This window comes from Salmo salar, chromosome ssa13, assembly GCF_905237065.1.
Source record: "Salmo salar chromosome ssa13, Ssal_v3.1, whole genome shotgun sequence".
NCBI lineage: Eukaryota > Metazoa > Chordata > Actinopteri > Salmoniformes > Salmonidae > Salmo > Salmo salar.
In genome coordinates this window covers 102367819-102380051 of record NC_059454.1, presented here as the reverse complement: position 1 = coordinate 102380051, position 12233 = coordinate 102367819, and the positions used below count along the sequence as shown (strand labels likewise).

The following is a 12233-nucleotide window of genomic DNA, read 5'->3' as shown; positions in this document are numbered from 1 at the left end:
ACAATCAATGATACAGTAGACAAAAATAAGACTATATACAATGTGAGCAAATGATGTGAGATAAGGGAGGTAAAGGCAAAAAAAGGCCATGGTGGCGAAGTAAATAAAGTATAGCAAGAAAAACACTGGAATGGTAGATTTGTAGTTTGAAGAAAGTTCAAAGTTAAAATATAAATAATATGGTGCAAAGGAGCAAAATAAATAAATCAAATAAATAAATACAGTAGGGGTAGTAGTTTGGGCTAAATTATAGATGGGCTTTATCAGACCCCTCGTGAATGATGTAACAAACAGAGCACATATCAGTGGGAGGAACAGTGGAATGGAACAGTGACCTCTCAATCATTACTGGAGCTCACACAGGTCAGCAGCAATTGTCCTTGGGGCTGTGGTTTGGGTGCAGACAGTGCAAGAGCCAGGGAGATGTTAGCCTGGAACCATAACCGACATACTCTGTGGTTTCAACCATTGTTCTTCACATGAAGCAATGGTGGAACGGAGTACCAGTATCTCTTCCATGGACTCACTGAAATGTTGAACATCACTTTCTGTTTGACTCGAGCCACACTGTCGAGCCCAAACCAAACTCAACTGTACTGGCTTGGATATTCTCTTTTGACATTGTTGTTTTCAGCACGGTTCTGTGATGAACACGTAACCAGACAGAACCAGTACAGTGATCGGACCACACACTAATGACCTACCAACCCATCACTGGGGGCCCTGCCAAACCACACACATACATGCGCGATGGGCCCCACACGCGATGGAGCTCACGGAGAAGTACTACAGAGGACCAGATGAAAAAAACTGCAGGACCACAGTGAAGAGAGAGAGACTTCCTCAACTACGATAAGAGGGAAAGAGACAAATCAGTCTTCCTTTAATGAGACATCCTCATTACACTAAAACCACTGCAAACACCACCCCCATAAAAACAGCACAATCTCCACACAACCACCCCCCCAGCAGCAACAGTACAGGCATTAACCTGACACACACTGAAAAAACATGGTCAACAGTCTCTCATTCCACAAAATGGACACCGCTCCCCAGCATACAACATTAACACAGGCCACAAAACTGTGTCCACAACCAAAACAAATTGAACAGATTGTCATGGTCCAGCCATCAAAGGAAGCCAGTGCAAAGTTCACATTTGAAAGCGTCGACAGATCCAGCATGTCCCTGATTATCAACAGCTTGTCTGAGATACACAGTACGTTAACTCCTTGCGTACAACTGAGTCTGTTAGCAGAGCAATGCCACAGGCCTACAGTCTCCTTTTTTGTGTGCAGGAGAGTCAAACCCGTCTACAGCTTAACAGCAGCTCCCCCAACCCGACACACTCACGCAAAATAAGTCCTGTCCAATGATTTATAAATATCCACAGGCAGACCATCGACTCCCGGGGTGCAGCCGGGGGCAATCTGGGAGATGGCAACCGAGAGTTTGTGAAAGCCCAGGGAAATGTCCATTTCATTTCTCTGCGACAGAGAGAGTTTGGGAAGGTCTGTGAGCAGAACCTGAGAATACCCAGGATGGCATAGTTCTGCCAGATAAAAATCGGAGTAGAACTCTACAACCCGCTCCCTCATCACCAGAACAGAAGTTACAAATCAAATCAAATCAATCAAATCAAATTTATTTTTATATAGCCCTTCGTACATCAGCTGATATTCTCAAAGTGCTGTACAGAAACCCAGCCTAAAACCCCAAACAGCAAGCAAAGCATGTGAAAGAAGCACGGTGGCTAGGAAAAACTCCCTAGGAAAAACTCCCTAGAAAGGCCAAAAACCTAGGAAGAAACCTAGAGAGGAACCAGGCTATGAGGGGTGGCCAGTCCTCTTCTGGCTGTGCAGGGTGGATATTAAAACAGAACATGGTCGAAATGTTAAAATGTTAAAATGTTCATAAATGACCAGCATGGTCAAATAATAATAATCATAGTAGTTGTCGAGGGTGCAACAAGCACGTCCGGTGAACAGGTCAGGGTTCCATAGCCGCAGGCAGAACAGTTGAAACTGGAGCAGCAGCACGGCCAGGTGGACTGGGGACAGCAAGGAGTCATCATACCAGGTAGTCCTGAGGCATGGTCCTAGGGCTCAGGTCCTCCGAGAGAAAGACAGAAAGAGAGAAAGAGAGAATTAGAGAGAGCATATTTAAATACACACAGGACACCGGATAAGACAAGAGAAATACTCCAGATGTAACAGACTGACCCTAGCCCCCCGACACATAAACTACTGCAGCATAAATACTGGAGGCTGAGACAGGAGGGATCAGAAGACACTGTGGCCCCATCCGATGATACCCCCGGACAGGGCCAAACAGGCAGGATATAACCCCACCCACTTTGCCAAAGCACAGCCCCCACACCACTAGAGGGATGTCTCCAACCACCAACTTACCGTCCTAAGACAAGCCCATCAGACAAAGCGCTGGGAGCATTCATCTCTCTCAACATGGAAAATCTAGCTTTTACAAGTGCTCCTTTTGAACAGAACAAAATCCCACAGGTCCCTGCGTAGTTCAGACAGATCAGCTTGCAGCCCCTCCCTACCTTGCCCCACCAGCTCAGCCTCCACCTCACTTACGCTAACCTCAAGCTCCCCAAATCCTCTCCTGGACTCTGAAGAGGAAGCTGTGTACTGCTGACAGAAAAACTGAATCTGGGCTTTACCTACATCCCACCACTGACTGAGAAACTGAAACTCCCCTTCTGCTGTCTCCACCTCTCCCAAAAGCCTTAGAAGCTTGAGCAAAAAGCGGCAGCTTGTAAGAGCTTTACATGTAATTTCCATTAGGATGCCTGCCGGGGAACTGAGCCATGGCAATATGACGGTCCAAAAACCCAACTGGGAGAATGGAGACCCTCAAAGGCATATTGCTCTGATTCTTGTCTAGATAGGATCCAAACAAGCTGTACTCACCCTAACCCCAACCACCTTCACCCACGTATACTGCTTTGAGGTGGGACACTTAGTCCTCCACGTGTCCACTAGGTCAAACTGACTCAGGGTATTAAGTTAGTGCTCGGTTGACATTCTGTTGGTGGTGTGGGGGCTGTGCTTTGGTAAAGTGGGTGGGGTTATATCCTGCCTGGTTGGTCCTGTCCAGGGGTATTGTTGGACGGGGCCACAGTGTCCCCTGACCCCCCCCCCATCTCAGTCTCCAGTATCTATGCTGCAATAGACTGTCTCGGGAAGGCTAGGGTCAGTATATTTCTCCTGTCTTATCTGGTGTCCTGTGTCAACTTAAGTATGATCCCTCTAATTCTCTCATCTCTCTCCCCCCTACAGGAGGACCTGAGCCCTAGGACCATGCCTCAGGACTACCTGGCCTGACGACTCCGGGCAGTCCCCGTCTCCCTGGACGTGCTGCTGATCCAGTTTCCTGCTATGGAACCCTGACCTGTTCACCTGGTTGTGCAACCTTGTCTCTCTTCCTCAAACACACACCTGCTGTATCAACCTCTCAATGCTATGAAAAGCAAACTGACATTCACTCCTGAGGTGCTGACCTGTTGCACCCTCTATAAGCACCGTGATTATTCTTTGACCCTGCTGGTCTTAATCTGGCCTTAATTGCCATGTACACCTATAATCGCCACCCGGCACAGCCAGAAGAGGACTGGCCACCCCTCAGAGCCTGGTTCCTCTCTAGGTTTCTGTCTTTCTAGGGAGTTTTTCCTAGCCACATGCCTCTACATCCGCATTCCTGCTCTATGGGGTTTAATGCTCGGTTTCTGCTCATTTATAAAAAAGGGCTTTATAGATAACATTTGATGGATTTATTCAGAACATCATTCAACACCTTTGCTGAGTCCAAATGTGGTTCCTCACTATTCCGGTCTTTAGTAAAGTCAATTATGTAGTTCCAACACAAACACCTCATCCAGTGCTAAATGTGCGAACTACTTCCTTAGACTGCAAAACAAGTCTCCCCTCTCCCGCCTTGTATTAGGTGCATACACATTTATGAAAGCTAAGACAAGATTATTGATTTTGGCTCTAGCCATTGACAACCTACCCTTACACACCTCCTTTTGACGAGGGAATGTTGACACCCATGCCAAAGGGGGGGCACTGCTACCCCTGCAGTAATATTTGTGCCATGGCTCAGCACCTGGGGCCCCTTCCACTAGACCCCCCCATCTACATCACTGTGACTCTTAAAACACATTTAAATGTTTTTGTTTGACATATTCCCACAGCAACCCGCTCTTGCCGCCGTACATGCTAAGGCAGCCCAGCCGTACATGCTAAGGCAGCCCAGCCGTACATGCTAAGGCAGCCCAGCCGTACATGTTGTACGGAACCTTACAAACCTTCCAGAATCAGGAAATGAAGACTCCAGCGGCCTCCTCCCCTGTCTACACATCGATCAGGGCCTCCTCCCCTGTCTACACATCGATCAGGGCCTCCTCCCCTGTCTACACATCGATCAGGGCCTCCTCCCCTGTCTACACATCGATCAGGGCCTCCTCCCCTGTCTACACATCGATCAGGGCCTCCTCCCCTGTCTACACATCGATCAGGGCCTCCTCCCCTGTCTACACATCGATCAGGGCCTCCTCCCCTGTCTACACATCGATCAGGGCCTCCTCCCCTGTCTACACATCGATCAGGGCCTCCTCCCCTGTCTACACATCGATCAGGGCCTCCTCCCCTGTCTACACATCGATCAGGGCCTCCTCCCCTGTCTACACATCGATCAGGGCCTCCTCCCCTGTCTACACATCGATCAGGGCCTCCTCCCCTGTCTACACATCGATCAGGGCCTCCTCCCCTGTCTACACATCGATCAGGGCCTCCTCCCCTGTCTACACATCGATCAGGGCCTCCTCCCCTGTCTACACATCGATCAGGGCCTCCTCCCCAATGCCAGGCAGTATTTCCTGGGATGAGCCCACCATGCCTTTTCCCAGCCACACTCTTTTTTTCCCCCAGGTTTCTTCTCCTTTTTTCTGTGTGGCACCCTCCTCGGGCCTCCTCAGCCCTTTTAGCGTTCTCCAGAGGCGCTCTCCTCTTCCACCACCAGAGGAGTATCCGTTACTACAGCAACCTGCCTCTGCTCATTTTGCCCAGCTGTAACCCCACTCACCTCTACAAGCCCAGTAGCCCCCCTCCCCAACCGCGGGAGATGTGCAGTTTCGCGGCCTCATTTGAAATGAGCTAAACGAAAGGCAAGAAACAAGTGACTCTGTAGATACTGACAGTCATGTTGCGTCAGCTAACAGTGAATCAACGGAGCTTGCTTTGCCCAGTCAGCTAGAGATAGCTATGCAGCATCTTTTAGTTGCCAACTAGCACAAATGTCATGTAGCTAAGTATATCAATAGTCCTTTTGTAAGCCACACTAAAACGCTAACGCTAGACCACGAACACTACTAGACAGTTTCAGCCCAATGGGAGCTGTAAGCTAGCGATTGCACAGCTTACCTACCTCCAAAAACAATGCAACTACCCATGATGTCAATGCTGTCCAACTGGTCAGCCAGGCTGGCTGCAATCACTCACTAGAAAGCTAAATAGTTTAATGTAACTTCAAATGCAATATCAGGAAAATGCAAGGTATTGAAGACTTTTGTTTTGGCGTTCTTCCGTCTTAGTGCAACTTTGAATGTTGCTAGGTTTCTTATGGGCGTGGTTTTGCCTGACCTGTCCCAGCCCCCGCTGCCGGCTGGTCGTGCTTGTCTGCACTAGCTCCCGGTCTCTGGGCCTTACCTGGGCATGCAAACTTATTGTGCCCCAAGTCCCTACACTCAAAACACTGCAAACTATCTATGCTAGCAAACCCTGCGTACCACCCCTCCCATGATTAACCTTGAAGTGGATATTTACCTGCTGTTCTGCCTTAAGAAACACACACTGGCCTAGGAAAGGAAACATGTTAAACGGATTGCGCCTGGCACCCAGTCGAGACCACATGTAAAAGACTTGCAAACTCACTAAAAAAGGAAAAATCTGGACACCAACACACCCGTCACAAAAATCCCATTCGCAACTAGCCGGGCAACAAGAATCACCTTTTCGTGAACAGAACCAGCACCTTATTCATTCAGGCTGCAGAATGTATATGTTCTGCTCCCACCTGTTAGCCGACCGTGAGCAAAACTTCCACTTCCTCCTGACACCATTCTTCGGATCGCACTTGAAGCCATTCAAAAGCAACAGCATTTCTTCCCCTCCCGGCTGAGATGCCGAGCGCCACCACCAAACCCCAAACAAACTCCCCGGCCCCCTCCCTCAACTCAAAATGATAAACAGTGGAAATCAATAAAACAAAACGATGCATTAACCCTCCACCATGGAAAATGAACGTAGGAAAAACCTAAGAAAATACGCAAAAGTAAAGGAGACAGAAATAGAGAGAGAGCAAGAAAGAGACAACGACTACGATGAGGAAAGAAATAGAGAGAGCAAGAGAGGGGGAGAGAGAGAGAGAGACAACTACTACGATGAGGAAAGAGAGAGCGAGAGAGAGAAAGAGAGCGCAAGAAGTGACTGCATCGCATTACTCACCGCTACTGCTATCATGGAATCGTCCTGCTTCCATTCGGCCTGCTGATAGAAGCCAAACTGGGATGATGCTTTCGCCGACTCTATGTAGCTCACTATCAGAACACTGGGCTGGAAGAGACAAAGAGAACAAGTGAGAGTGTGTCAGAACAGTGCCAGCAGTCAATCTCAGCCACTCAGCCTTGTTAAAATACTCCAAACCATAAGGTGGCAGTAGCGTTGTTTGGCAATGCATATCTGTGTGTGTTGCTTTATGGTCTAGCCAAGGGGTATTCAACTCTAACCCTATGATGTCCGAAGCCCGCTGGCTCTCTTCTACCTGATAACTAATTGCACACACCAAGTGTCCCAGGTCTAAATCATTAAAAGGTGAACAATGGAAAGAAATGCAGTGGAACTGGCTGCGAGGCCAAAAGTTGTGTTTGACAGGTCTGCTCAATGTTCACTAGATTGCTCGCTGCTCGAATGTTGCTATTGTTGTAGGAAGCCCTTGTTTATACCAGCCAGATGGCCACAGCTATACAGCTTGCAAGACAACAAAGAAACAATTGAATTCTCTCCCCATAAATCGCATACAGCCCACAGATCGGTTTTAGCTGGCTAACGTTAGCTAAATGTTTAGCATGATTCGCTAGCTAGCTATCTGTTGTGATAGCTAGGTAAAGACACTGCATTTGTATCCAAGCTTTATAAGCTATGCATGGGTGTCTGAGATGTGTGGTAGTAGTTTAGACAGCTCGTGCATTCAGCTTGTCAACACTTCTAACATAAACAAGTAGTGATGAAGTCAATCTCGTCTCCACTTTGAACCATGAGAGATTGACATGCATATCATTAATGTTAGCTCCCCGTGTATATTTAACGCCGATGTGCAAAACCGATGTCAAAGCTGACGTGCATACCTATATAAAGTAGGTACATGACGTAATGACGCCACGTAAAATGTATCGCTACACGTGCAACACAGCATTCCTAACCTAGCCCACAATGTCTGCTGTGTGGATCAAGCAGTCGACCAGTCATTTGAAAGAGTAAGAAAATTCATTGCCCTTGAAAATCAACCGTTCTCTGTCGTGGTTGATGTTGGCTTTCGCTGACTGGTTGGTGCATGGGTAGGTACACACTAACGTTACCAAGTGAGCTATTTCTCAGATGTTGCCCTACTGAAGTTACACAGTGATAGCGTCACTGCTATTAGCTTCACGACTGACATTTGGACCAGCGATATCTGCCCCATAAGCATGCCGAGTCTGACAGCACAGTGGGTCGACGAGGATTTCCTACTGAGGAAAGTCGTATTGCATGCTCATGAATGTGATGGTTGTCATACCGCTGCTGCCATTTCAATGGCATTTGAGAACATGTTTGAAACATGAACACACTAGCTAGCTCAATTCGAACAACTGACTGGAGAAATAAGCTCATCAACTGCATCTTCAGCAGACGTGATACCCTCTGTCATGGCATTAAAACGCCTGCTCAACAAAACTACCAACACAGGCTGTGAACAAGCGATTCGGTGGCATTCTCTCTTCACTGTGTCGCCACCATGCTCGATGCTACGTACAAGGACCGCTACATCAATGCAGACAACAACAACAAAAAACAGGGTTTACGTGAAATGTTAGGCACAGCTGGACAAGATGGAAACAGACACAGTGACAGTACGCACCGAGGAAGAGAGGCCACGGACAGACAGAGCTGAAACTGTATGATGAAGTCCTGGTTGAGAATGAAACGACTGAACAATGAAACAGCTAGTAAGTGAAAAAAATAGGTTTTGATGATGTTTTACTGGTAATGGGGACATACGTAAATGCCACCAAAATTACTTTTTTGGTCAGTGTAGTGTGTGTGTGTAACCTTAATTTAACTAGGCAAGTCAGTTAAGAGCAAATTCTTATTTACAATGACGGCCTACCCCGGACGACGCTGGGCCAATTGTGCGCCGCCCTATAGGACTCCCAATCATGGCCCGATGTGATACAGCCTGGATTCGAACCAGGGACTGTAGTGACACCTCTTGCACTGAGATGCAGTGCCTTAGACCGCTGCGTCCATGTGTGTGTGTTCACCATTTAACTGTACCAGAAAGCTTAAAAGACTGCAAAATTTTTTTAGATTGGTTATCGGTATCATATTTATTGGCAAGTAAAATATCAGAATCGGACAAAAATGTAATATCGGTGCATTACTAGTAAGCACCGATCGGCATGTAGCCAACCTATATAGCCAGATGAGAGTTGTCTCTCCGGTAGTAGCATAACGGTAGACTACTTTCATTCCGGTAAACAGCATTTTCTATAGCCATTTGATTTTTTATTATAATAACCTAGCAAATTACACTGGTTGTCACTCAACTAATAAATCCTTATATAGGCCATGTTACAAACATTTGAATGCTGAAGGTGGCAAGCCAATGTGCCAGATCAGGAACAGGCCCGTCTCTCCACAGAACACTGACTAGACTACTGACATAGCCTGGGGTTGTTAGGCATTCAAAATAACTTGTAGATCAATGACTGTCAACATAATTACATGCTTAGTTTGACACTTAATGAGAGGACGTAGCTGTCACAAAAGATTAGGTATTTTCAAAAGGGTCACAAAAGTAATTTCAACAACAAATGTGTGAACCAGTGATTCGTAACGTTTGAATCTATTTTCTGACCAATGCATGCTACATTTCAATAAGTTTGGGGTCCCGCGGACCGATGCACTCATATCTCAAACATTTGAATCGGGGACCAATGCGTATCAGTGAATCATTACATCTCTCCTTTATAGTGCACTACATTTCACCAGGGAGCATTGGGTTCCAAATAGTTCACTATATAAAGAATAGGGTGCCAATTAGGACACACACTGTTTCTCAAGGCAGATCTCGCTCTCTCACACACAATGCCGCCAGTATTCCATGGTCCAACAGCAGACTATTCATCAGCATCACACCATGTAATCCCATTCTCACACCATCAATACACACCAGCGACTCCATCAAGACAGCACGTGTGCGCGAGCCAGAGAGCGACAGAGCGCGAGAGAGCGACAGAGCGCGACAGAGCGCAAGAGAGAGACAGAGCGAGACAGAGAGAGCCAGAGAGAGACAGAGAGAGCCAGAGAGAGACAGAGAGAGCCAGAGAGAGACAGAGAGAGCCAGAGAGAGACAGAGAGAGACAGAGAGAGACAGAGAGCCAGAGAGAGACAGAGAGCAAGAGAGAGACAGAGAGCAAGAGAGAGACAGAGAGCAAGAGAGAGACAGAGAGCAAGAGAGAGACAGAGAGCAAGAGAGAGACAGAGAGAGTTTATCCTCACATTACAATATAAGAAAAGCATGGAAGGTAACTGGGTAGAGGACAATGACCCCTCACGGAAAAGGTATAATTATTTCAGGACTCTGTCAGAGAGTCTGTGTGTGCATGTCAGGGTCTCCATTAGGAAAATGTGGCCCTGGACATTTGACCGTAAACATTTTCATTTAACGGACATTTGAGAACTCAACCGGATTGTGTGCTTAACCTGTTTAAGGTGTCCACCCACGCTGCTCAGAATGACAGAAATCACATTTACATTGCAATGCGCACAAGGCAGTAGTCTACACGCGACTGTATTGCTCCGCACAAGGCAGTAGTCTACACGCGACTGTATTGCTCCGCACAAGGCAGTAGTCTACACGCGACTGTATTGCTCCGCACAAGGCAGTAGTCTACACGCGACTGTATTGCTCCGCACAAGGCAGTAGTCTACACGCGACTGTATTGCTCCGCACAAGGCAGTAGTCTACACGCGACTGTATTGCTCCGCACAAGGCAGTAGTCTACACGCGACTGTATTGCTCCGCACAAGGCAGTAGTCTACACGCGACTGTATTGCTCCGCACAAGGCAGTAGCCTACACGCGACTGTTCGTTCCATAATATTGCTAATATGACTGGCATGGGTTGCTAATATGACTGGCATGGGTTGCTAATATGACTGGCATGGGTTGCTAATATGACTGGGATTGTATCTTTGGCTACTAGACAATGAAAGAAAGTTGATATCAAATAAGCTGTGCTGGAAAAAGTACCCAATTGTCATACATGAGTAAAAGTAAAGATACTGTAATAGAACAATGAAAAAGTGAAAGTCACCCAGTAAAATACTACTGGAGTAAAAGTATAACAGTATTTGGTTTTAAATATACTTAAAAGTATGAATCATTTAAAATTCCTTATACTAAGCAACCCAGACAGCACCATTTTTTTATTTGTTTATTTACGGATAGCTAGGGACACACACCAAAATGCAAAAAGGTTGAAAATGCATACTGCCTCCAGCTCATTGTAAAGTGGTGTGACGGGTTGATGAAGCATGCCTTCCGTTTCCCATGCATTTGCTGTTTGAGATGCTGTAGCAGCAGCTCTCGCACTGTCTGACAGATTTTCTGCACTAAGACTGTATCTGTTCGAGTGTGATAAGAGAAAAAAAAAATTAACATACACACGCGCCAATTTATATTATGCAAATTAACCTATAGACGGATAACCATGACCGGTCAAATGTATTTCCATCAATGAAGAGGCTAAAAAGTGTTATTTCACAATGGGATTTTTTTCTTCTTTATCAGCTTTTCACAAAAAATAAATGTTTAGACCAAAAGCCAGCTAATGGAAATGGTGTGTGTGTGTGTGTGTCTAATTTCCACTCAGTAGTAAAATTGTATTGCAGCCAAAGGGTCATCTAGACGCTAGAGAACACAGACTGCATGTAACCACAATGTCAGGTCAGAACTAGTGGGAAGGGAGATACCTAGTCAGTTACACAACTGAATACATTCAACTGAAATGTGTCTTCTGCATTTAACCCAACGCCTCTGAATCAGAGAGGTGCGGGAGTCATTTAACCCAACCCCTCTGAATCAGAGAGGTGCGGGAGTCATTTAACCCAACCCCTCTGAATCAGAGAGGTGCGGGAGTCATTTAACCCAACCCCTCTGAATCAGAGAGGTGCGGGAGTCATTTAACCCAACGCCTCTGAATCAGAGAGGTGCAGGAGTCATTTAACCCAACCCCTCTGAATCAGAGAGGTGCGGGAGTCATTTAACCCAACCCCTCTGAATCAGAGAGGTGCGGGAGTCATTTAACCCAACCCCTCTGAATCAGAGGTGCGGGAGTCATTTAACCCAACCCCTCTGAATCAGAGAGGTGCAGGAGTCATTTAACCCAACCCCTCTGAATCAGAGAGGTGCGGGAGTCATTTAACCCAACCCCTCTGAATCAGAGAGGTGCGGGAGTATATTGAATAGAGGTGCAGGAGTCATTTAACCCAACCCCTCTGAATCAGAGAGGTGCGGGAGTCATTTAACCCAACCCCTCTGAATCAGAGAGGTGCGGGAGTCATTTAACCCAACCCCTCTGAATCAGAGAGGTGCGGGAGTCATTTAACCCAACCCCTCTGAATCAGAGGTGCAGGAGTCATTTAACCCAACCCCTCTGAATCAGAGGTGCTGGAGTCATTTAACCCAACCCCTCTGAATCAGAGCGGTGCGGGAGTCATTTAACCCAACCCCTCTGAATCAGAGGTGCAGGAGTCATTTAACCCAACGCCTCTGAATCAGAGAGGTGCGGGAGTCATTTAACCCAACCCCTCTGAATCAGAGAGGTGCGGGAGTCATTTAACCCAACCCCTCTGAATCAGAGAGGTGCGGGAGTCATTTAACCCAACCCCT

The 12233-nt window shown here is 46.9% G+C and overlaps 1 protein-coding gene across 10 annotated transcripts in view; it reads right to left on the bottom strand.

Moving 5' to 3' along the window:
- The window catches only part of LOC106568439 (guanine nucleotide exchange factor subunit RIC1), a 111269-nt gene that overhangs the window by 85849 nt on the left and 13187 nt on the right, over positions 1–12233 (bottom strand). For all 10 annotated transcript variants that reach the window (XR_001320293.2, XR_001320292.2, XR_006758421.1 and 7 more), the window contains exon 2: positions 6528–6635. Coding sequence is in view for 2 of the 10 variants with exons in the window: in XM_014138770.2 (XP_013994245.1) it covers positions 6528–6635 (108 nt within the window). In the remaining 8 variants the exon portion in view is untranslated. The remainder of the gene's footprint in view (positions 1–6527; positions 6636–12233) is intronic.